The sequence below is a fragment of the Symphodus melops genome, assembly GCF_947650265.1.
Source record: "Symphodus melops genome assembly, chromosome: 11".
Lineage (NCBI taxonomy): Eukaryota > Metazoa > Chordata > Actinopteri > Labriformes > Labridae > Symphodus > Symphodus melops.
Window position 1 is genome coordinate 20,379,434 of NC_136701.1, and position 24,809 is coordinate 20,404,242.

A 24,809-nucleotide genomic window follows, 5' to 3' on the forward strand; every position below is an offset into this window, starting at 1 on the left:
GCAAAGTTCATGAAATGTACCAGCTGGGATTCCTTTCCTTAAGCATACAGTTTGTACTGAGCTTAATCATTAACTCAGCATTCACCATATCATATGATTGAAAGGAGCTTTATGCAGAATCACACTGTCTGCTTTGCTCTACACCTTATTTTCAGAGCCTTATAAATAATTATGCCTAATTTATACTTTGCTTTAAATGAATCTGGGAATAAACAGCACGATCACGAGTCAGGTATTGTTTTCCTGCCTGAATGTGACAGCCTTTTCCCAGGAGGACGTCCCTTGGTCACAAAAGTAATGGCAATTATGGGAGGGGCTGTGAGATGATGTTAGAAGAGAGGTGAAGGTAGCAGGTGTGCACAGTTTACGCAGTCAGGCTTAAACCTCACCCAGACTGCTACTACGAATAATTCATTCCTCATTAAATCCTGTAATTCTCGTGGATTTGATTGGATATTAAAAGGTATGTACATACTATCTTCTGGATTTATTTGTTATGTTTGTGTAAAGGTTTGAGATAGTTAAAGAGTAAAATGTAACAGTGGTAAGAGTCCTGCTGGGTAGTAGCATCAAGTTGAACAGGGCTAGTCAAGAAAAACTCGTCTGACTGAACATGGTGATTGCAAAAACATGTGGCACACAAAAGCCCAAAACACTCAACGATGAGTAACTAACAGTAACTTACTAAAGATTGTCTTTTTTTTAAATCATGAAGAAGGGAAAGCTGTTCTGGATGAAAGCACATGCTCTTTGTTTCATACTCAACCAATGACAAATAAGTAAAGGTAAATAAGTGTAGCTTAAACTTTCGATAGAAACTGCTGCATGTCACTTCAGAGGCCAACATGTTCACTCTCCAAACATTGGGTGTGTTGTTTGAATGGCATCTTTGCAAACCAAATGAGGGCTCGTGTAAGGATCAAATGGCGTTTCTTCTCTTCCAGCCTGAAGCAAGGATCAGATTAAATACATGTTGCGTGTTGAACCAAATAGTCGACTATTCCACATTCCCGTTGTGTGCGTAGATCCTTCTGCACACAGTACTGAGGTCAAACTATGTTATTATTAGTTGGGCACTATGTTAAGTTGATCTATCGCATTGTAGTTCTGATGATTCAATGTGGGAATATGATCAGACATTTTTCTGTCTTTCATAGTGCCAACAATTTATCCTGAAAGAGTTTGTCGTGTCACTGGATAATAGCATTCATTTGATCATAACCTTTAATTATGTAATCCACTATTACATGTTTCTATGAGTTATTGTCAGATGCTCTCTTAGTCTCGGGATCAACATTTTGTCCCCTTGTAATCGTTTCATGGCAGTAAACACAATAGATAAAAGGATGAGCTTGAACTTCAAACTAAAAGTTGAGTCCTCTCACATTCAAATAGGAAGAGTCAAAGCAATAAAATAGTTTCTCTCTCAATAGAACCAGTCTCTCAAGTGACCTAAATGGTGTCTATGTGATAGATACTGAGGTGAGTGTCTTCTGTTTTCAGACCTGAAGATGGCCAACTTTGGAGGACATGCCATCCCTGGCACATTTTTCCTGCTCTTTGGCTTCTGGCTGACAGTGAAAAACATTCTCCGACACTTCATGAGGTCGAACCAGCCTAAAGGAAGACAGATGTCCCTTCCCCTCATTAAAAGACTTGACTACACTGAGGGGGGGTTTCTGATCTTTGCATCATTTGTTGGTCAGTTTTACCCTTAATCCAGCTTCTTCACAGGAACTCTTTCAAATGTAAAAGCTAATTCTTCTCCTTTGTTGTGTTCCAAGGCATCATGGTTGAACAGTTTGTGGTGGACGGTCCACATGCTCACCTTTACAACTCAGAAACACAGTCATGGGTGAAGCTGATGAATTGGCAGCACAGCACCATGTACCTGTTCTTTGGGATCTCTGGAATAGCACTGGTGGTCAGTACTGCATTCAGACTGGCGCCTCTTGGTGTTGACCGCTTCACTCTGTCCCTGGCTCTGTTCGTTGAAGGTAAGCTTCAAGTGACGAGGTTTTTTTTTGTAGGCACCCAAATCTAAAATATGACCTGAATGTTTTTGTGTTCAACTCCTACGTGCTGCAGGGTTTCTGTTCTATTTCCATGTGCAAAGTCGGCCGCCTCTGGACGCTCACATTCACTCCCTGCTGCTGGTGGCTGTGTTCGGTGGATCAGCAAGCACCATGCTGGAGGTGTTCATAAGAGACAACATTGTCCTGGAGCTGCTCAGTGCAGGCCTGTTCTTCCTGCAGGGGTCTTGGTTCTATCAGGTGATTAGCTAAATGAAAGGCTGAGAATTTTTTAATTAAATCATAATGTGCATACATGGAGATGTTTCCACAATATGAATGTAAAAAAAAAAACACCTAAAAGTCATCAAAGGACTATCACTTTGAAAATCTGCACCCCTTTAAAAGCTGCAAGTCTCATATTGCAAGCTTCATTTTAGTGGGGATCGCAGGACAACTGGCAATACGACACTCCATGATAACAATGACTGTCACAATGCACCAGTTCTGCGATAATTGAGATTCTCTTCACTTATCTCACCCTCAACTTCTTCTTTATTTAAATCTGTTCATGTTACTTTCGTTCATGTCATTCGCACAACAGTGAGAAGTCATAAAGCAGTGAGACGGTGAGCTCATTTGGCAGGCAAAACGCATTGAGAGTGCATTTGCATCTTTTTTAAATACCACTACTCGGCACACTTGCTTTTGTAGTTGTATATATCAATTCAGGACAACAATATATTGTCATGTTTTCTCCTACTTTGTGTACCACAGATTATGTTCAACCTTCATTTCTAACGCCGTCAGAAAAAGATATATGCTCAAAGATGAACTGTATTTTCAAGTGAGTTAAGTCATATGCATGTCGCTGTTTATCCTTCCAGATTGGATTTGTTCTCTACCCTCCAAGTGGACCGCAGTGGGACCTGAACCAGCATAGCAACATCATGTTCGTTACGATGTGTTTCTGTTGGCATTTAGCTGTGGCTATGCTTTTGGTCACGTGCACCTCCTCTGTGTTTTGGTTGTAAGTAGCACATCTTTTACCTGTTCTGTGAGAGAGAGAAATTTGAGAGTGTTTTCGGACAGGTTAGACCACTCCTGGAACGCTGCAACAATGTAAGCGTGCTCGTCTCGTGGCGATGCAGGAACATCCAATCAGCGGGACGGAACGTGCTGATCAAAGGGAGACGTTATTTCTATCCACGCTCAGAGGCAGCTTAGGAAGTAAAACGAGCTGCATGATGAGCCTTTTAAGGTTTTATTGATGTTAAATATATATATATATATCTCAGATACGACAGGAAGATCAAGTGAAGGAGGGGAACGACTTTGTGGTGCTAAATCTCTACATTTAGGGTTACAATGGGACATTTTTAAAAAATTCTTAGATGTAATCTTTTTCTGAACCTGCTTTTTTGTAAGTCTGCAGCACGTTTAGTAACGAGAAATGTTTCTCACACAGCAGCAGCGACAGTAGTCAAGCTGTGGGCTAAGTTTTGGTCTTGGGTTGAAAACTTAAGCTTTCCATGCAGGACACTTCTTGCAGGAACATTAATGAAATGAACACTTCACAGCTCGAAGGATTCCTGTTTAATCCTTATGTTGTTCACTTGTTTCCTAAAGCCTTTTTCTTTCCTTTTCTGTTTTCTTTCAGCATTGCAAAGAGAATGTCAGGACGAGGACGAGACATCGAGATAGGGATGCGAAATACTTCCGACAAAACAAGCTCGCAGAAAGCTTTGCTTGAAGCCTCAGATGAAGAGTGAATACATGTTGATGGTTGTTCTGAATTTCACTTACAGGTAAATTTAATTTAATATTTTATGTTGATGCTCTGGGTCAAAGAGTGACTGTTGTTTTGCTCAATGTATTTTTTGTTTGTTTTTGTAAATACTATAACATAAAAGTAAAGTAAATTTGAATCTCAAATGCACGGCCTGGACATCTGATAAATGGCCCAATAGAAGAAGAAATAATAATTTACAAGTAAAACCTACAAGTCCGGACATTGAAAACTTCAGAGGCTTCGGTACAACACCTTCACTGCAAACTATAAATCACATGAATGAAATGAATGACAAAGACAACATGCTACTGAGCCTTAATGACATCTGAATTGGATTTTTTTTTAATTATGAATCAACATGGTTTGAAAGCAAAATAAATCCAGATTTGTATTTAAAGTTGGACGTGACTCAATCTGTTTGTGGTTGTCAAAAGCCTGGAGAGTTGTTGAACATCATTTTGAACCATAAGAACGAGCAAAATCAGTTGGCCAATTTTTCTCTTTTTCAGAAACTAAACAGGACAATATTTAATTTAAACATAAATAAACGCACACCTTCATAACAATAGCTTTATTCAGGACAGAACAAGGAAGTGAAATGACCCTGAAAAAGAGAACAAAAGGACTCCACTGACTAAATACAGACGCTTGTGCCAAACCTACAACTGGACTGGATCACTGCTGAGGAGCAGGCGGGGGGTCGGGTGCACATTTGGGCGAAGGTGCTGTTGTCACTACAACAGTGGACACAGATTTCGGGGGGCCAGATGCCATGTGCTGCTGAAGCTGCTGCGCTGGAACAGTCTGAATGCGGACCTGACAAAGGAAAAGACAGACACTTTGTGTTGGGATGATCTTTGACGGTTTCAGTCTTCATGAAAGCCGATCAATCAAAAAATGAAATGTAAGAAGAGATCAAGTTCAACCTCAACAGAAGCTTTTCAAACCACAACTGATTTATTGTACGTGTAAGGAGTTATTATCCCAATGACTTTAAAACCACTAATTCAAGCATGATTCAAACTCGAGGTAGTAGTTAAATAAATGTGCTCCTTTTTGTTTGACTACAAATAACCTTGTTTGTATTAGGCCTGCTCGATGTGAGTAAATATGTGATGAGCAATTGTTACACTGTTCTGTTTTAGGGCGACGATATGAAGTGCAAAAAACAAACAAATACTCCTGAATGCAGAGGAGCTATGACTCCAAGTTTCAATGTTTGTCTGCAGAGTTACCCTTAATTGCCCTTCCCTGTGTTTGCAAGAAGCCGCTCCTGAATAGGAACTAAATCCCAAAGTTCTTTTCTCTACCGCTAAAGATGGAAATTTAAAAGTAACTTGAGCTTCATCTTACTGCATCAAAAGAAGGCTATAGCAGCCATGCTTCTTGAATGTTTCTTATTCATTGTGATGAATTCCTACTCTGATCAATAACATCAAACGTAAGAATTGCTTGACTTGACAAAACGATCAATGTGCTATGTCAATAGAAAGACGGGGAAACTTGAGCTAACCTGTGTGGCCTGCCCTTGCTGCTGAAGCTGCTGGAACTGCTGCGCTGTGACAAAGCTGACCGGTTTGTTTCCTGCAATCAGCTTTGTCCCAGCAGGCATGGTGGTCAGGATGATGTTCCTGCCCAGGCTGCTGATACTGCACGGAAAAGAGACAAAAACACATCAGTCTGCCAACCAAACATAAGGCCATCAAGTCAAATATAAAACAAAATCCTTTGATAGATATATACATTTATTATATATCTTATTTATATATGAACCAAACGGTCACTACTGTGAGCACAAAAACAACAGACACACATAATTACAGGTCCAACTTCTAAGTGTCCTGGAACAAATCGGAATAAAAGACTTTTAGAAAGATAACATGACACTTACTTCGTGTTCAGACTTCCTTTCACGATGGGCGTGGTCACCACACTCTTACTCTTTAGTGGTTGGTTGAGGACAGAAATGGGCACAGTTATCCGTGTAGGTAACTTCCCCTGTAGGGTTGTCAAAAAAGAAAAAGAAAAAAGAAGGTACAATCATGAGTCATGTGACTTCCACAAAGAGTGGTTGATTACATTTAATTATGACTGCAGGAACAAAATCAAAACAAAGAGCGATCACTGAAGACGTGGGTATGTGTACCCACGTCCACATGTGGATCCACATGTGGAAGAGGACTTTAATGTTTGATGAAGCTGATAAATGACACAATGGTTCTTTAAGTGGCAGGTGGACGGGAGCAGCGTCTTTTTTTTTTTTTTTTAACTCAAAGTCTGCATTTAAAAAAAAAAAAAAAAAGTTTGCTCTTCAGAGTCCTGGACTCAGAAAGTGAAAAAATTCATTCCTGGAACTCATGCAACCAAATCTCCACCTCTGTCTATGACCAACTTTAATCTAGAAAACTGACAAAAATCGCAGGTCTGCTCTCTGCCTTGTTCATGGAATCAATTCAACATACGAGTCTTTTTGGACACACAGAGGTTTAAAAGTGGACTGTTTGCTTTTTATAAGCATTAAGTAAATGAACGCATTCATGGTTACAGGGATTTCCTTTTGGGGTTTTCTCCACAGAACCTGAAACCTCAACACATTGTTTTAATGACAAAATGCCAATGTATTTTTGGAGTTTCGATGAGGGACTTCTGCTGACATGAATGTAACTTTTGCATCTGTATATCTGTGTATTTGTAACTGTATCGTTTTTAAACACCTGGTATCAAAGTATCCAAACTGTGACAACCTTCTGTCCTCCACGTTTTGTATGTTTCTCCGTTTGCGAGTTGAATAAAGGATTATCTTATCTCAGGTGTTGGGTTTTTCCTTCATGCTTGATATCTTATCACCTGGACAACTCGACGAACGCGCTGTTCCAGAAGCAGAACAATGAAACGCTTAGAAGCCTCCCCTTAGGACACCAAACTATGATTGATCACCATAATAAAAACTCATTTCATCTTTGTGAGCAGTTGGTGAAATGATCTGTAATGTAAGCTACCATTATTAATGTTCAATGAAGTGATAGAACACAGTGTGACAGTCCAACACTGCCCTCTAGAGGCCGAACATTATCTTACATGAGCGACCAGAAAATGGTTTCAAAAGACTAAAATTGATGTTCTTGGTTTAAAATTCTTAAATGTGGGGCTAAAAAATTAAAATTAAAATATATCTAGTGCACTATAGCCATCACCAATGTGAACTACACATCTCTGCAAAAGGAAGTAAAAACCAACCTCAACATGGAAAAAAATTTCAAATGAACTTTAAGTAAATCCAAAAAGGATTTTTTTTTCTCATTACCGTTTGTGTGGTGACTACTGTAGCTGGGACCTGCCGCACTGTGGCTGTAGCTGTTCCAAGTGTCAGGGGCGTGCATGAAACCCCTGGAGCCACGGTGATCCCCTTAGCACCAGCCACAACACTGGCAGCCATGGTCACTACATTAGCGCACGTAGAAGCTGTGAGCGATTTACTTCCTGTGGTGGTTGTCATGGTAATAGTCTGACCCTGTTTCTGTGGAATCACGCCAAGGCCGGGCATTATCCGAATGGTGGCGCCGCTCTTGTCGGGGGAGCTCATGGTGGTGAAAGTCCTGGTTTTCTGGTCAGCCACAGTAACCGCTAACGTGGGCATGAGACGTATGGCTGTGTCTCCCGGAGCCTTCAACAATGCCGAGGTGACAGCGACAGCTTTAGAGGTCTGCGCGTCACCTGTGCACGATGTCGTGCTGGAGGCAGAGGAAGCTGAAGGGTGGGATTGCGTCACATGGAGGGTGGCTGATATGCTCTTGCTGCCTGAGGCGGCGCCCCCCAGGAATTCAGGGGTGAGTTTGACCGTCGCTACTGGGGATTTGGCGAGAGTTGCCATCATGTCCGGGGTGATCCGCAACACCGTCTGGCCTTTAGCGTCAGTGGTGATGGAGGAGGGCGGGAGACGAAGGACATCTTTTCCCTGGATTCGCAGGTTTGTAGCTGTGATTGGAATTCCTGCTCCTCCTGTAGTCTTCATTCCCAACTGGCCCGTGATGGATACCTTTAAAGGAAAACATGACATCATGTGGCAAATAACATGACACGTAAGGAGATGGATATTGCTTTTTCAGTCAACTCAACAACTTGGAGGCTGCTGTGGTTGTAACCAGAAGAGCTGACCAAATGTCCCCGTTGGAAGCAAATGGTTCACCTGTTTAATATTCGGGTTGGCGACTCCCTGCAGAACAGCAGCAGAAGCAGGATTGTGAGAGGGGCTACCAGACGGTCCAGTGTGGGGTTTGGCCACAGCTACAGCAGACACTGACAGGGAGGTTGGCGCCTGGACTGAACTGCTAGCAGACTGACCCCTCAGAGGCACAGAGACCACTGTCTGTAAAAGAAAACACAATAAAAAAGGGCAATATTAAAGCAACAGTAAGAAACCTAAACATCTATGTTTAAAAAAAAAAACCTTACACCTCTCATTGTATCAATCCACTAAGCCCCTCCCACTTAATGACACACTAAACTTGCACCCCAACTTTTATCACTGCAAACTGTTTGTTGCATTCAGCTGGTTGTGTTGGACTTTAAAGACAGAAACACTGACTGTCTGTGATCCAACACATATGACAGAGAGAGAGACAGAGACAGAGAGAGACAGAGACAGAGAGAGACAGAGAGAGAGAGAGATTTCAAAGCTGTGATTGGTTGGTTCCCTGCAAGCTAACCCTGATTCGTTGTTAGGTTCAGACTGGCAAAGGGGCAGGGTTTCACAGACACAGATTTTATTTAAAGGAACATTTCAATATATTGTTGTGACATCACATGTATGGTCAAAATTAAATATCCTGCACAACGAACCCAACTGTAAGTGTCGTTACCTGTGAAATGCCCTTTGTTGAAACGGACACCGGCATCCTGATGTGGTGAGGGGTCTGGTGCATCAGTGTGGCCTGCTGACTCCCAGCTGATGACACCAGACCAGGCTGAGCCGAGACGACTCGCACCTGAGGGAGGGAGGCGGCCGCCAGGTGACTCACAAGGCGAGCCGCGTGTTGGGACGTGACTGGCTGGGAAATTGGCGGAGCGGCCTGGCTGCTTGGCAAGATGGCTCCCAGCTGAGGCAGTGAGGGAGGGGACACGAGAAGAACACTGGGAGACACAACAGGCAGGAGAGAAGTCCATGAAAAACTATCCAGAGGAGACAAAATGTCAAATATCACATATATGTGTCACACTGACCCTGGGTTGGCCTTTATAGCGTCAGAGACCGCGCTCTTTGTTGGAGTTGTGGCTGCGCAGGGTAGGGGGGATTTCGGGGTTCCAGGTGTGTTGTGGGTGGGCGTTGTAGGTGTCGGTGACATGGGATTGGAGCTTATATCCAGTCCAGCCTCCAGACATCCAGGGGTTTTACTGCCAACATCTTTACTTCCAGACTTCTGAAACAGGAGGTGAGCGTCATAATCAACAGACGGATATTCAAAGCATCAACAGTACATAAAGACACTCACAGGTTTGGATGCAGGTTTGGGTTTCTGCTGAAGAGCCTTTCTTGCTTTTGCAGCAGCAGCTTGAGCCTGATGGATCCTCTCTGATTGGAAGAGAGATGCATTTTAAAAGAAAGAAAGAAAGACAGGAAATTTCCTGTTGAAGTTAAAATAACATTCTGCTTTGTATCTAAAGCAGCAACAAAATGAATTTTTAGGGTTTACTCAAAAAATGAGTCTACGGTTGCTTACCAAACTCCTCTTGACTACGACTGCGGTGCAGATAAATCCAAAGTTTCCGACCGATGTCGTACTTCACACAGGGGTCTTTCTCATAGTGAAGTCGGTCCAGAGCCCCACTCACAACTGTGTTTACCTAAAATAACCAAAAAAAACTTTACTCACAGGAAACTAGGTCAGGGCAAGCTGAATGAGTAAAAGAAAAAAAGGCGAAAAATATCACACCTGTGCACTTGTGACATCGGGAGCGAGGAACTGGGAGTCTTTCAACAGTTCACAGATCTCTGCCCTCGTCCCTTCTCCGTTAGGTAACCTGGCTGCAGCATCGCGCACTGCAGAGGGAAGAAATCAGAGGCTTTGTTGCTTTTCTGTGCACACACGTAAAATCAGAGACTCCTCCCCCAAACAGCCTAAAAATGAAGAGCAGACGAGAAGATCTAACCCAGAGAGAGAATGGTGACATATGGAGGACGGTCTGAGCGGAGCAGTGTGTGCTCCCTGGCTTTGTTGAGGGACATCTCTTTATCGAAGACCCCTTTGACTGGCCCGACCACCGATTCAAAGCCATGCATCCTGAAGGTGAAGGCCTTGTGTGGCTGGTTGTATCGCTGCTGCTCCTAAATCAACAAACACAAACTACGTTTAGCTTACAGAGTTCGTGTCTTACAGTAAAGAGAAAAGAGGCAAAAACAAACCTGGATTTGAAACACTTGTCTCTCATCTCCAGTGCTGGGCCGCACCACGTAATCTGTCGAACTGAGTGATGAGAGATATCAGACATTTAACTTTGTAAAGCCTGACACTGCAACTCACAGGGACTCAATACACACTTTTTATTCTGCGGAGGGGAAAAAAAAAGGAAGGCACACTGTTTGACTACCTGGGGGATTTTATTTAAACTGGGCACTTGATATTTGAATCTTTCTGAGGCGATGGCTTTTAGATCAAAACCCTGTTTAAATAAAGTTCCCCTAGTTGAAGTGTGCGAACCTTCAGCCTTTTCTCTGCAGTGAGCACATTACTCGCCCTGCACTTGGATTCATTTTACCTGGACGAGCGCACTTCAGTTCTCTCAGATATTTTATTCTGAACATTAATGACAAGAAACTGGTGAAAAACAGCGAGCAGCACAGCTGTAGCAGCGGTCCTTCAACCTACTGCAGCATCTAAAGCAACATTTCCCATGTTCAATTGTAAATAATGAAACCAATGTGAATTCAAACTGCTTAAGTTTATTCAAGTTCCTCTCATCTGTAATCTATAATCGATCATCTACAATTAAGCTACTAGTTTAAATCAAGAAATGATTTCTTTGCTTTCTTTCTTACAAAAACCACCAAGCCCTCAAATACTTGTGCTTACAGATAAGCTTATTCTTTTAATTGATATTTACTGTTTAAAATCCTGGAAAAAAAAAGAAAAGAAACTTACACTCTTGGTGTTGGAGATGTGATCTCTAACATGTCTTCATTTTCTGTCTGTGAAGAATGAAAAAAGCCAACCTTAAATTTACTAACATATGAAACATAAATGTAGCAGTGCAGCATATAAAAAACAACAGTAGAGTCTAATCATGTCTGGTATATAATATTTGTATGACCTTCACAACTAAATCTTTGGAGTCGAGCCACAGCTGACAGAGTGCACTGAGATCCTTCTCTGTATCCTGAGTGGAGCCTAAAACCAAGAATGACTTTAATCTTCAGCATTACAGTCAAGCACCACGTCGACGAGGATTTTAAATCGTTCATCCTTCTTACCAATCCACCTCCACTGCTGAGATTCTTCAGAAAATTCCACAAATGGAGAAAAGCCACTTGGGAGTGCCATCATGCCATCTTGAAAGCAAAAATCAGAGTGTGAGGGGGGGAAAATGCATGAGCTCACGGAAGCTAACAATGCCACTTTAAGCTGCCTCTTCTGCTGACCTTTTGTTTCTCCGGCAAGAAACTGCAGAGCCTGAAGAACCAAGTCAGACCAGCACGGGACAGACGAAAACCAGGCGTTGAGAGAGCTGGCGGGAGAGGACTGCCACAGCTGAACTTTGTCCTCCAACTGTTATACCAAAAAAAGGTGTCATATTGTTGTATCAGAGAATTGGGATCACTCTTAAGACATGTATGTGAGAGCCTTTCATGACTTCATACCATTAGAGTGCTGGTCAGGCTGTCTGCTCTTAAGATGCTCTCCAACAAGCTGAAGAAGCTGACAGCGATTTCCTCAACAGAAGGTGGACTGCTCTGAGACTCCTCCACAATCCTGCAACAACGAGGGTGATTTTGAACACATCCGCAAAAAGAACTATGTCAGAATTCTGAAACAATTCTCATCGCCAGCAGGACATGAAGACTCACTCCTCCTTGATGTTGGTCAGCGGGGTCGACGGTGCGTCCGGCAGGGAGTTGACGATGTTTGCAGGTGGAGCCGACTGGGTTTCTGAAGAGGCGAGAGTTTCACAAGGATCCTCAGATTCCACCTTTATTGTCCTCATCTTCTTCTTCCGTCTCTCATCTTTCAACTTCTTTTTCGGCAGACACAGGTCGAAGAGAGCTGGAAGAAATCGCGACGGAAAATTTTTAACTTGAGAATCAGCAAACTCTGTAAAACTTTAAAAAAAAAATGAAAATGATGAATTGACTTACACACAGTCCCCTTCCGACCAATATTTGCTCTTGACAGTACATCTCCGAGGTGGATATCTGTGGTCACTAAATCTGGGTGGTCCTGAGTGATAAAATAATTAGTCATATTATAGCGAGCAAATCAACACTGAATGAAATAATGCATTTTATGAACTCTTAAAAGCACTTACTGGCTGCCGCTTCCTCTTCTCGCGATGTTTTTGTAACATGGCCTTTAAGTCCCGCTCCCCTGGTTCAATTTTTTCTGTGAAGATTTTTTTTTAAAAAGTGACATTTTGAGTGGTGAACGGCATTCTGCTCGATTCTTACACATCATCTGGACTCTGCACAAATGCCCCACCAGTAGTCCTCATGTCTTGGGTGGAGAGGCTGGGAAGAACTCTGAGCGAAACAGTCGGCGTTGGAGAGGACGGTGACTGCGGTACTGGATTCCACAACGAGTTGTCTGCAAGCGTACGCGATCCCGGGATGGAGGGAAACAATAGCACAGATGTGTTTCAGAAATAAAAAGCACATTTAATGGCAAAGAGATGGGAAATAAAAGACCGGACTAACCTTCATCATCGGAGGAAGCATTGCTGTCTCCACACTCGGCTTTGACATCTTTTATTATCCTGTTCAATCTTCTTCTTACCCTCGACTCGCGCATTTCAGCATGAGATTTGGTTGGTAACTTTCTTTTTGGTGGAAAGTCCAGACCATTGTGAACTGCAAACTCCAGCAGCTCCTTTAAAAAAAGAAGAAGTAACATTTAGACAGAGTGCAAAAGGCTTTGAGGCTGCCTGGTACTTTAAACGTGTACATGAATGTACCTTTCTAGAGACAAGGATCTGCTTCAACAGTCTGTGGTAATACTGCTGAAGTGAGCACAACTGGCGCTTTCTCTGGGACTTCGCAAACAGTTGTCTGTACCTGACCACCTCGGGGTTGAAATATCCATCTGGAATGAGAAAATGAGATTCATGTCCGACAAGCGCTTCATAAATTCTTGCAGCAGGATACAGTTTTGCTGTTTTGTCTGTAAACAAGGTTGATAACTGCGAGATACCTCTGAAGAGTTTTTGCGCAAGGTGAAGGGGATTTCCAAAGTGAAAGTCTTTGTTGTCGAACAGGTCACTAATGGTGCTGTCCTGCTCCACCACGTTGTTGTCTGGAAACTGAGGCAGAAATTGGCGAAGGTGCTGCCTCTGGGATTCTGACAGCACATCGGTCCAGGTGCTCTCGCTCATCACCGAGAAGAAAATGTCAGGCTGTCGAAAAAACCCCCCAAATATAAATCCCATAATTGTTTGCAACATCGACATTGTGCTTTGCAAATGTTTACAGTGAAAAGAAAAGAAGAGAAGACGACTCACATCCTCAAGTAAGTCCTCAGGTAGATTCACTCTGCAGTTTCCCAGCATGCATTCCTCTGTGATTTGACCATCGTTTTCTTCTTTTGGTTCAAGGGGGTCTGTAAGCATGTGGGTGAGGGCATCCATTCTTCTCCTCTAAAGCAATCTACACTTTTTTTTCCAGACAGAAAGACGATTTAGAAAAAAACAAAAGAAGAAACTCTTAAAATGTTCGTTGGCTTTAAGTTGTTTAACATGCACATGTTGTTGGTTTGATAGTTTGAATGAGTCTGACAGTTTATTGCATCAAAAGCACAGACAAGCATTCATGTATGTAAACACAGAAGCCGTACAGCAGAGATTATAATCGAGCTAAAATAACAAAACAGCTGTTTTCAGCGACTGCGGGCCAGTTACAACTTTCAACGCGTTTACTTATGTTGCACGGCATATTGGTCACTATGCATAATAAATACAATCAAACTGGTGATTTAAATGTTTGTTCCAGCTCACCTTAACGGGACACAGTTTCTTTTATTTTGGAAATGAAGAGGGAAGAGTTTCTCCGACGCACCGTTTTCTTCTTCGTCTGAGACGACCCATCAGCGTGTCGCGCGCTCTGCCGCGCGCTCTGCCGCCCTCCACTGGACACTCACGGGACTGCGTGTTAAGATGTATTTATTAAAATTGCTCTGAACAACTGTTTGTGTTTTACAATTTAAGTCGATATAATTCTCATCATAACTCACAGCGTTAACTGAACGGTTGCCTTAACGTTTGAAATTGCTATTTTTACAGACTTCATTTCGTAAGTTTTCTTCTTCCCTTTTTATTTTTCGTCCCCCTCTACCTCTAATTTATTTAACCTATTTTCCCAAAATTCACATTCTTAATACAGTGGATAAGGGATGGCGGACCACTCAATCAGATGGACCGACCACACAGGTGAGGTAAGATGAAATTGTAGATAATTAGAGTACAAAATTAATAGAAAATAGGTAAATGATACATTTCATACTAGTGAGGTTGAAGCTTTAACCTTAATGGTATGAGGTGGAAGCGTTAAACTTCTCTTTATTGCAACTCCAAATTGCTGTGATGTGAGGAGAGTTGTTGTTTTATTTACATCTCAGATATAGTGCAACACATCAGTGCAATACAAAAGTTTAAATACGAGCGGTCAGCAACATTTGGAGGCCTGGTTCAGCTTGGTCAGTTTGCTCCACCTCTTTGAGATGTTGTAATGAACAGGAATGAACACTCAATCTGTCTGCCTCGTAACACAGCCAGACAGAGGCACAGGACCCACATTGCCCTTCAGAAACCTTCACACACATTGGCCTGCCTTATGTTGTGGGTATATGGGCCCTGCAATTGACAGGACTGAGAGGACAACATTTTCTCCTTTTCTCTTAAGGTTGTGCTTTTAATGCCTTGGGAGGATGGCAGAAGGTGCAGATGGAGAGGAAGAGATTCAGTTCCTGCGTACGGTAAGTGATGCTGAATGCCTCTCCAAAGCAGAGTGTGACTTTAACAACGTTAATGTGATTTTAAAAACATTTAAAACTAAAAGACTTTTGAATGTTTAATAGTTGTTTCGAGACACATAGTTGACAGTTAGGTTACTTCCTTGACACGCAGAGCACAGATTGACAAAGACAGGTGGCTGCTTTGTCGGCATTGTTGTCTTTTTATATCCCAATGGTTACCTGATATGTTACTGTTCTGTCAGAGAGAGAAACTGCTGGTGCCAAGTGGCAGTGGACACATAGACATGACAGATTAGGAAAATCATTTAGACAACAGTAACACGAAACCAAGTATGAAACTTTGACAAAATATTCTAATTTTGACCAAGACAAGACGACTGTCACTTCACAGAAAACACATCACGGTCCGGCCTTTACCCCAAAAAATCCACAGAATGAACCAGTTACTTTCTGGGTTGTGTTTGAGGTGGTTCAGAATATAATTTAAAAATGAAAAACATCCCAAACTAATAATCCATTACCTTGAATGGTAGTGTGAACGACTGGACCCAATGGTGTTGTGTGTTGTGATTTCACGGAGAGTGCTGTGTTATTTTGTGTATCGTAGCTTGAAGAGCTTTCATTGTTGTCAACCTTCATCAGGACTTCTCAGAGTCCTCTTATTTCCTGTCATGTACCGCAACAACTTTCAGATTAGGACCACCAATCAAACGTGCTTTTATTTATTCAGCATGATGTGTCTGTTCTTTTTCTCGGCTTTAAAAACAAATCCCATTCAGAACAAACACCAGGTGTAAAACACGTTCAGGTGTGAAGAATTACGCATCTGCAGTTTTGAATTTACCATCATGACCTGGATGACTGAGAATCTACAAAGACATTTTAAGTTTGGCATTAAAAAGGTCCAAAACTCAAACTTGTGCCTCCTAATTTTCTGAGATATTTTACACTTTCTACGTTGCTTGTAAATAAATAGCTGCTCCAGACGGAGGTTGACTCCTTCAGTGTATACGCTTTCTCTGCTCTTGACGTCACACTCCTATTGGTAGCTATAGGACCTACATAATTGTTCTCTTCCTGTGCATGGTTTCCCCTTATGAAGTGTTAGATGGTTGTGTCTGTCAAATCCACATGGTTTCTATGTTTAGCCCCACATCCAATTTGTAACTCAATAACTATATTTCCAACTGCTTGGGAGCGTGATTTTATTATTTGACGTTGGACTTTGATTTATAACATAATAATTTTACATCAGTTTATTTTTTACCACCTTACTCATTGGGGAGCTATCAGATTACCTCTTCAGATCTGCGGGCCAAGCTTCCAGAAGGGCATTGTGGCCTTGCTGGCAGTCTACTGTATGTAACACCCTCTATTTGGATGGTCAGCGTTGACACTCGGCCATTGAAGACGCTCCACATAGTGACACTTGAGCTCCTTTAGACCCTGGCAAGTCTAGCCCTGATGTCATCATTAGCCAGATACTGATTGTCTTTCGAATTACGAGAATTACTTGAAAGTCTGTTTCTTGTATCCACTATGTAATAAACCGGGTTTGATCCTGTACCCGCAGGGTCCTTTCTGTTTTGACTTTGTGTGTTATCTCCCTGCCAGTGTCAGATTTCTCCGGCTTCTCTGCCCTCTTCTGAATGCCCAAATGTAGGTGAGGTTAATTGGCATCTCTAAATTGCCCGTAGGTGTGACTGAGCATCAAATTACAGTTGGGATCCGCTCCAGCCCCCGGGCAGCCACCCCGAGCTGCACTTCAGCGAGCAGAGGGGGTTTAACGACGAACATAAAGCCTCGTAAATCTTAAAGAAAAAACAAAACCCTGTTTTAAAAAGAGTCTCGACACAGCTGTGAAGTCAAATATGTAAACAATGTGACCCAGAGTTGTCAGTCTGTCGCTGTTCACCCTGGACTCGGCTGGACTCTATATTTAGTGTGTGAGGATTAACAGGTTTAAAGCTTGGCCCGTTTCAGCAGCTGCTTACTTCGGTCCATGTGGGAACTTTACCTCTTTGAGTACTTCTGGTAAAGTTTGTTATAAAGTGCTGGTTTGAAAAGAGATTTATTTTCCACTTCTTACACAGCAAACCTTCAGAGGAAAACGAGGAAGTTGGCAGCTTGAAGCATGATGCTATGTATGCCAGTCTGTCGCTGTATATACACAGAAACCAGGAAACAGAGCACGACAGAGACTTCACAATTATGTATTTCATATGTTGCATTCTGATTGTCCAATTTGAGAAACACTCTCCATTATTTTGAGTTTAAAGTTCCAGCACTGTCAGACACACTTCTCCCCCTTGTACTCGGGCAATTCACGTCGGGCCCTACATGTTGCTTACAGTTTTATGAACGACTCTGACAGGACACACCCTAAATGAGTCTCACTAAACTGTCTCCAAGTCTTTCTACTTAAAAGTGAACATGTTGTTGCGTTGTTCCTTCGCATCTTGTTACAAAGTGGATTGTGATTACATGAAAAAAACAACAACAAAAAGATTTTCAGATCAAAACAAAAACAGTTGAAGTTTCTCAGCTGACTCTGAGAACTTTATTCTCTCTCTTCTCTCGCCTGGTCGAGTTGGCACAATGTGGGCCAATTATTGTCCAGGCATTCAAATCCGAAATATCTCTTGCTTTCCAGAAAGGGCTGTGTGAACAGCAGGTGCAGCGGCCTGAAATAGAGAGATGCAGTGGAGTGGCTGGTGTCTGACGCCACAGAGGCGGGGTTATTTGAGCTTGGCCAAAGGACAGCACACACAGAGAAAAACCCTAACAGGAAGAAACAGGTGGAAGTCAGAAAGAGAAAAAAAAGATGTGTACGAAAAAAAGCAGATTTGTTTTTTTTTATCCTTCAAGTAAAAAGTCTCTCCAAGGTGCGAGGATATAATCAGACATCAACTACCTGTTTGTTTTTTTTATTGCTGTCATGGCGCATACTGTAACATTTTTAAATGATTAAATGATGATGATTCATTTTCCGATGTCGACATGTTTTTAATATCTAAAGAAGGAGGACTTCAGGAACTGTTTATGCACAAAGAGTTTCACACCTTGCTCTGGAGATTTCTCTTGCCATTGTTCAGCATGTGTTTGTTCTTTTTCTCTCATCTTGCTCTTAACTAACGATCAAAGTGCCCATGCGGGTTCTGGAGAGTATTATATTGGAGAGATGCTTTCAGAAACTTTTTGTGGCTTCTCAGGTAGCTGCATCCAAAAGTGTTTTTTTCCCCCCTTATTTTGTGTAGAAAATGTGAAAGCGACCTTCTCATGTGGCTAGTGCTCATCAAGTATAACACACGGATATCTTTAATGTTGATAGTTGAGTTTCTTTGTCGGTAATGTAAGGACAAAGGTTTAATAAGGAAAACGACTTTGTGTCTGGTTCTCCTGTCGGGATTTCTGATTTCAAGTCTATGTGAGTTTTATGTTGTCTGACATCCCTCCTGCTTTCTTTACCTGCAAAATCACCTGAAACCTTCTCACTTCAGGCTTCTCTATCTCTGCAGGATGATCAAGTGGTGCTACAGTGCACTGCAGCTATTCTGAAGGAACAGATCAAGCTGTGTCTGTCCTGTGAAGGATTCGGGAATCGTCTGTGTTTCCTTGAGACCACCTCAAACGCTCAGGTAGCAGAAGGACACTGTGCAAATGATTTCATTCACCTGCTCTCAGTAAGATGTTGTTTTTAATCGCTGATACTTAGCAGGTTTTTTCTGGTTAACTTGCGTTTCTAGAATGTCCCTCCAGACCTCGCTATCTGCTGCTTCATTTTGGAGCAGTCCCTGTCTGTACGGGCCTTACAGGAGATGTTGTCCAACACGTCTGTGGATGAGGTAAGAAACGTTTAGGACAATGAGGTTCAAAGAGACGTCTTTGAAAAGGTGGACTCATGATATACATGTCAATGGAGTGTGTTGATCTACAGCTGAAACTCATTCTTCTTTCTCTCTGCCACCTCCTCCTCATAGGCTGTCGATTTGGACAAATGGGTATGTGTGCACAGTGACTACTTTAAATCGTGCTATCTTAGAACAAGTTGACAGATTTGTGTCACTCAGTTAGATAAATCTTAGTTCAAAATGATTATTTTGTCTTTAATGTTTAATGTCGGGCAGATGACAAAATAACACCACAGGATTTTAATCAATTGTTATTTGAAGCTCTTTTTTGCTGTTCTATGGTGCTAGATTGAAACTTTCCTTTTTGTTTTGCACATTGAAGGGGTTTCAGATGTTCAGTGTTCTCTCATTCTTTGCACATTTTTTTGACCTTTTCTTTTAGTCATCACAAGGTGGAGGTCACCGAACCCTGCTGTACGGACACGCCATCCTCCTGAAGCACACTCACTCCAGCATGGTGAGCACGTTGACTGTAGAGTATGCGGCTGCTTCTCTGTGCCGCAGGTCTCCTCACAACCTTTCATTCTCTGAGTCGTTTAACATGCATTTTATTGCACAGCGCTCATTTTGTTATTCCTTCTTTTTATACCGCAGTACTTGAGCTGTTTGACGACTTCACGCTCACTGACGGACAAATTGGCTTTTGATGTGGGCTTGCAGGAAGACTCAACAGGTGGCTTTGCATTCTTCGGGACATGAAGTCAAAAAAACAAAGATGTAGATTTATGTATTCTGAACGTATTTGTCCGTCTCAGGGGAGGCCTGCTGGTGGACCATCCACCCAGCCTCCAAACAAAGATCAGAAGGAGAGAAGGTCAGGGTCGGAGATGACCTCATTCTCGTCAGCGTTTCTTCAGAGAGATACCTGGTAAACATGATTTCAAACTAGTTCACTGTAACTTTATTTTTAAATCATCTTATTGGACAATAATACAAACTCCACTCTATTCAGCATCTGTCCTATGCCAGTGGTGACTTGATGGTCGATGCCTCGTTCATGCAAACACTGTGGACCATGACCCCTGTGATGTCTGGATGTGAGCTAGCTGAAGGTCTGTAATTTTGTTGTCCTATAAAAAAACAAAACATCTTTTGTTTTGTTATAACTCCAGTCTCTAACAGTACAGCTCTTTATTGTTCTAGGTTTTCTGACTGGTGGTTATGTGCTCCGCCTTTTCCACGGTCACATGGATGAATGTTTGGCAATTCCCGGAGCTGACCAAGGAGATGACCAGCGCAGGTGACCATTGTCTCTGTGCTTCATTTAGGAACATACCTTGTATCATATGTGGCAGAATTCATGGGGATAAAGGGGCTGTCTTAAACCTTTTCCCACACAATACATTTCAAATTGGCAGCCAAAAAACACAAAATGTCACTTAGTGAGAATGTCTCATTTTCACATTTTTGGTCCTTCATGGGTTCCTTGAACACATCAACAATTAGAGGTCATTTTTATTGCTATATAATGGTTGAATAAATAACCAATGTTCAATACGGTGTGGATGTATAGTGTTGACGTCATAGACAATCTATAAAATGTGTCTCCTAGTCTCCACACCCATTGTTTCCTAAAGAGGCATATGGAGCCCAACCCTGGCAGTCACCATGTTAGAAATGCTATCGCAACCTAACTTACAAGCTTTTGATCAGTCTTGTAAAAGGGGAGGAGGGGGAACACGCCCACCTGTCAGTCAACGCAGCCACACCCCAGATTCCGCAAATTCCTGCATAACTCTACCTACCTCCATGCCTTAATATAATAAAAATGAATGGGTTGTAAAAGAAAATTCACCCCCTGTACAGTTTAATGAAATAATGAGCTATTGAGACCAAAACTGTTTTTTTCTTTCAGGCTTTAAACATGCTGTAAAAAAAAAAAAGAAAAAAGAAAAGCCCTTATGCGATTCTTTTGCTTTTTAAGCCCGCCTTAAAAGGTCACATGAGGAAGTGCACTAACTGTTTTTCCTGATGTGTTAACACCAGTGGTTGCTGCTTGGTTGATGTGTCATAATATTGTGTATCTTTCAATATGATGTCATTGTTTTTTCAGAGTTGCTCATTATGAAGGAGGGGCTGTGTGCAGTCATGCTCGGTCTTTGTGGAGACTTGAGCCACTTCGTATTGCGTAAGCATTACATTACATTAAAGAATCTATTTAACAGGTGTAATCGGCGTTTGGTGGTCTTACAGTTTGCTGACACTCATTTGTGTTCTTGTTGGTAGTTGGAGCGGAGGACATATTAAATGGGGCCAGTCTTTTCGGATACGTCACATCACAACAGGCAGATACCTGCTTCTGGATGAAGAGAAAGGGCTGCTGTTGGTGGATGCAGAGAAGGCAAATTCTAAGATGTCTGCTTTCTGCTTCAGAATCTCAAAGGTTATTGTCATGAAAAGACGACCGTGTCAGAAAACAATGAGATTTAAAGGTTCAATTACACTCTTCAGCTTTAACCAACACACGTTTTACTGAAACTACAGGAAAAGATCGAAGTGGTACAAAAGCGAGACGTGGAAGGCATGGGCATACCTGAAATAAAGTATGGAGAGTCCATGTGCTTTGTGCAGCACGCTTCATCTGGCCTCTGGCTTACATACGCTGCAGTTGATGCCAAATCCGCTCGCCTGGGTCCTCTGAAGAGAAAGGTGAAGAACTTAAACACATCAAGTTTACTTTGTATGTACATCTATAAGTGTTGGGTACACATCTGTGTGTTCATAGCACATGTGCTTAATTCTTAGGCCATTCTCCATAAAGAAGGTCACATGGATGATGCACTCACAGTGGCTCGATCTCAGACTGAAGAGTACCAAGCTGCAAGAATGATTTACAGCACAACAGGCCTCTTCAACCAGTTCATCAAGTACGGGAGCACGTCGTTTGTATTCCATTCAAAGTTTTGCTTTAGCGTATTATTTTATTTTTGTGACTCGCTTTCCTGTTTTCATGTCTTCAGAGGTCTGGATGCTCTAAATGGGAAGAACAAATCTTCCAACCCTCAATCTCTGCCCATGGACACCGTGGTTCTCTCCCTGCAGGATCTCATTTTTTACTTCAGACCCCCCGAAGAGGAGCTGGAACATGAGGACAAACAGTTCAAGCTCCGCTCCCTCAAGAACAGACAGAACCTCTTCCAGGAAGAGGTACGTGCGCCTCCTGAGGAAAAAGACAATTTATTAAGACGTTGAACATTCATAGGTTTGTTTGATTTGTTTCCTTGAAATATTTAGATTTTCCCTCCTCTATAACTTTTTATTTTCTGTAAACAGGGAATGATTACTCTCGTCCTGGACTGTGTGGATCGTCTTAATGTCTACAACACTGCAGCCCACTTCTCAGAGTACGCTGGAGAGGAAGCCGCAGAGTCGTGGAAGGAGATAGTGAATTTGCTCTATGAACTGCTAGGTACCGAGGTCACAAGGAGTTTATGTTAGATATACAGTATCGACCTTTCATGTTTAACAATTATGACGGATGGATTTTCTTTCTGCTCCTCTCCTTCTGTCCAGCTTCTCTGATCAGAGGTAACCGTGCCAACTGTGCCCTGTTCTGTGATAACCTGGACTGGCTGGTCAGTAAACTGGATCGTCTGGAGGCGTCTTCAGGTATCATTCTATCGACGTATCATAGACTTACAGAAGCTATCATACATGTTATCTCTCCCGTTATAAGAATGATTGTTCTTCTTTTTACCCATACATGCAGAACAGAGACACAGTAAGATAAGTTGCAGGCGGGTTTTTGAGAAATTGCAGGTTGAGTGGGAGAAGGAGAGGTGGGCAGGTAGTGAGTGGCTGCGAGGATGGACTGGTGTCTCAAGAGCTGAAGATGGCAAGCTGGTGGCAAAAGTTGATATTGGGTTCCAGAAAAAAAAGTTTATCAGCTGGAAAGACTCAAGGAAACAAAATATTTATCCTTAATCATAAACCATGATAACCATGTTAACTGTTTTTGAACCAATACACCAAGACAAATTCCCTGTATGTGTAAATGTAAATGATTATCAGTACCTCACTGCGACAGGGGCAAACTATCAGGGTCATGACATCATCAGTATAAGAAACACGTGTTTGTTTTCCCTGTCAATTAAAACTTAATTTGTCTGAGCATCTAATAGCATGATGCAGTACATTTAAAAGACTATATAAAACAATACATATGAACCACGAGCAGCTGAGAACAGACAGATAAAGAGAGGGGGTGAAAACAAAGTTAGGAATGTCCTCCTGCTAGTTTTAGCCATCGTGATGAAATGTGTTTGTTTTTTTTAGTACTAAATGATACAGTGGTTGGCATCAGTCCTAAAGTGTTTATAATACTGTGCTGTTCCCACGACAGGAATCCTGGAGGTGTTGTACTGTGTTCTGATTGAGAGTCCAGAAGTGCTGAATATCATCCAGGAGAACCACATCAAATCTATCATCTCTCTGCTGGATAAGCATGGACGCAATCACAAAGTCAGACAGCTGTAACGCGCAGGAGGTTTTACTTCAGATGTTCTTTAATATGTAATCTATAGAAATACGTTTCAATCTGTTTACCAGGTCTTGGATGTGCTCTGTTCTCTGTGCGTGTGTAACGGGGTGGCAGTGAGGTCAAATCAGAATCTCATCACAGAGAATCTACTTCCAGGTCGTGACCTCTTACTTCAAACCAACATCATCAACTATGCTACAAGGTGGGATTTATTGAAGTGGTTAAAACTCCAGTGCAACTCTAAACATACTTTTGTTCTTTTTTCAAGTTTCTGAAAAGATCTGAGAAGAGCGTTTCTTGTCATCCTCTTTTAGCATGAGACCCAACATTTTCCTCGGTACTTGTGAGGGATCTACTCAGTATAAGAAGTGGTATTTTGAAGTGATGGTGGACCATGTGGAGCCATTCGTTACAGCTCAGCCGTATCACCTGCGTGTGGGCTGGGCTCTAACCGAGGGCTACAGTCCATACCCTGGTGGAGGAGAAGGCTGGGGGGGCAACGGTGTCGGAGATGACCTCTACTCCTACGGCTTCGATGGGCTTCACCTCTGGTCAGGTAAAGTAAACATCGCTCCAGATAAACGTCGATTTACGACCTTTTTTGACTGAATTCTACCTTGTTGCATTGTGCCTTTACCACTTGTTTTTTTCTTGCATTTTGCTTACAAGTTACAAAGTAAAAACTTAAATAGGAGATCGTTTGTTGCTGTCTGCAGGCCGTGTTCCTCGTCACGTCGCCACACCCAATCAGCACCTCCTGGCAGCAGAGGATGTGGTGAGCTGCTGTTTGGATCTGAGCGTGCCCAGCATCTCCTTCCGTATCAATGGTCATCCTGTTCAGGGCATGTTTGAAAACTTCAACCTGGACGGTCTGTTCTTCCCAGTTGTCAGCTTCTCTGCAGGCGTCACGTAAGACTTTTAGACTATGGAGTAAAATTAACCTTTTTTTTTTCCTTTCATAATTCAATGCAGTTCTGACACTTGAGACCATTGTCCTTTTGTCTCTGCTGTGACTGCTAGGTTGCGATTTCTTCTCGGAGGTCGTCATGGGGATTTCAAGTTTCTCCCCCCTCCAGGCTACGCTCCGTGCTATGAAGCAGTTCTGCCCCGGGACCGTCTGCGGATTGAGCCCATAAAGGAGTATAAGCATGATTACGATGCTGTCCGCAACCTGTTGGGTCCGACTCAGTCGCTCTCACATACGGCCTTCACTCCTTGCCCTGTGGACACCATACAGGTACAATCCTATTCTAAATACACTGTTTTTCTTCTTCATCGTTCTTCACTGAACTAATTTGAAATTTCTTCAGATTGTGCTTCCTCCTCATTTGGAGCGAATTCGAGAGAAGCTTGCAGAAAATAGCCACGAGTTATGGGCTGTTACTCGGATTGAACAAGGGTGGACCTTTGGACCGGTACGTGATTTCAGTGTTCTTGTCCATG

General features: G+C 42.3%; 3 protein-coding genes across 6 annotated transcripts in view; 2 read left to right on the forward strand and 1 right to left on the reverse strand.

The window, feature by feature from the left end:
- Positions 1-312: 312 nt before the first annotated feature.
- On the forward strand, positions 313-4,201 carry tmem45b (transmembrane protein 45B). Its single transcript, XM_079356422.1, has 6 exons — positions 313-463; positions 1,504-1,701; positions 1,785-1,997; positions 2,089-2,273; positions 2,900-3,042; positions 3,673-4,201. Exons 2-6 carry the CDS (start codon positions 1,512-1,514, stop codon positions 3,782-3,784), a joined length of 843 nt encoding a protein of 280 aa, XP_079212548.1. The 5' UTR covers positions 313-463; positions 1,504-1,511; the 3' UTR covers positions 3,785-4,201.
- nfrkb (nuclear factor related to kappaB binding protein) lies at positions 4,124-14,103 on the reverse strand. Of its 3 annotated transcripts, none has more exons than XM_079356402.1 (26): positions 13,999-14,103; positions 13,507-13,656; positions 13,200-13,401; positions 12,964-13,091; positions 12,707-12,878; positions 12,492-12,596; positions 12,322-12,395; positions 12,152-12,233; positions 11,864-12,059; positions 11,657-11,768; positions 11,438-11,564; positions 11,270-11,347; positions 11,110-11,186; positions 10,941-10,987; positions 10,205-10,265; positions 9,952-10,126; positions 9,735-9,841; positions 9,522-9,645; positions 9,294-9,373; positions 9,025-9,218; positions 8,664-8,934; positions 7,991-8,170; positions 7,109-7,840; positions 5,696-5,802; positions 5,318-5,453; positions 4,124-4,620 (listed from the first exon to the last, which is right to left on the reverse strand). In XM_079356402.1, the coding sequence occupies exons 2-26, from the start codon at positions 13,630-13,632 to the stop codon at positions 4,480-4,482; spliced, it is 3,834 nt and encodes a 1,277-aa protein (XP_079212528.1). In that variant the 5' UTR covers positions 13,633-13,656; positions 13,999-14,103; the 3' UTR covers positions 4,124-4,479. The 3 variants fall into 3 exon arrangements, with proteins under 3 accessions (XP_079212528.1, XP_079212526.1, XP_079212527.1); XM_079356400.1 differs by having other exon boundaries at positions 9,025-9,221; XM_079356401.1 differs by having other exon boundaries at positions 9,025-9,221; positions 13,507-13,651; positions 13,999-14,086.
- Positions 14,104-14,826: 723 nt separating this feature from the next.
- Positions 14,827-24,809, forward strand: part of LOC306831606 (ryanodine receptor 1-like) — a 46,732-nt gene continuing 36,749 nt past the window's right edge. For both annotated transcript variants that reach the window (XM_079355784.1, XM_079355785.1), the window contains exons 1-22: positions 14,827-14,975; positions 18,494-18,613; positions 18,722-18,820; positions 18,956-18,976; positions 19,269-19,343; positions 19,481-19,559; positions 19,642-19,754; positions 19,839-19,938; positions 20,030-20,126; positions 20,940-21,014; positions 21,113-21,269; positions 21,371-21,535; positions 21,632-21,753; positions 21,847-22,033; positions 22,160-22,295; positions 22,400-22,495; positions 23,229-23,347; positions 23,435-23,568; positions 23,681-23,922; positions 24,083-24,275; positions 24,387-24,603; positions 24,677-24,781. In XM_079355784.1, coding sequence (XP_079211910.1) covers positions 14,928-14,975; positions 18,494-18,613; positions 18,722-18,820; positions 18,956-18,976; positions 19,269-19,343; positions 19,481-19,559; positions 19,642-19,754; positions 19,839-19,938; positions 20,030-20,126; positions 20,940-21,014; positions 21,113-21,269; positions 21,371-21,535; positions 21,632-21,753; positions 21,847-22,033; positions 22,160-22,295; positions 22,400-22,495; positions 23,229-23,347; positions 23,435-23,568; positions 23,681-23,922; positions 24,083-24,275; positions 24,387-24,603; positions 24,677-24,781 — 2,700 coding nt within the window. In that variant the 5' untranslated portion in view covers positions 14,827-14,927. The remainder of the gene's footprint in view (positions 14,976-18,493; positions 18,614-18,721; positions 18,821-18,955; positions 18,977-19,268; positions 19,344-19,480; positions 19,560-19,641; positions 19,755-19,838; positions 19,939-20,029; positions 20,127-20,939; positions 21,015-21,112; positions 21,270-21,370; positions 21,536-21,631; positions 21,754-21,846; positions 22,034-22,159; positions 22,296-22,399; positions 22,496-23,228; positions 23,348-23,434; positions 23,569-23,680; positions 23,923-24,082; positions 24,276-24,386; positions 24,604-24,676; positions 24,782-24,809) is intronic.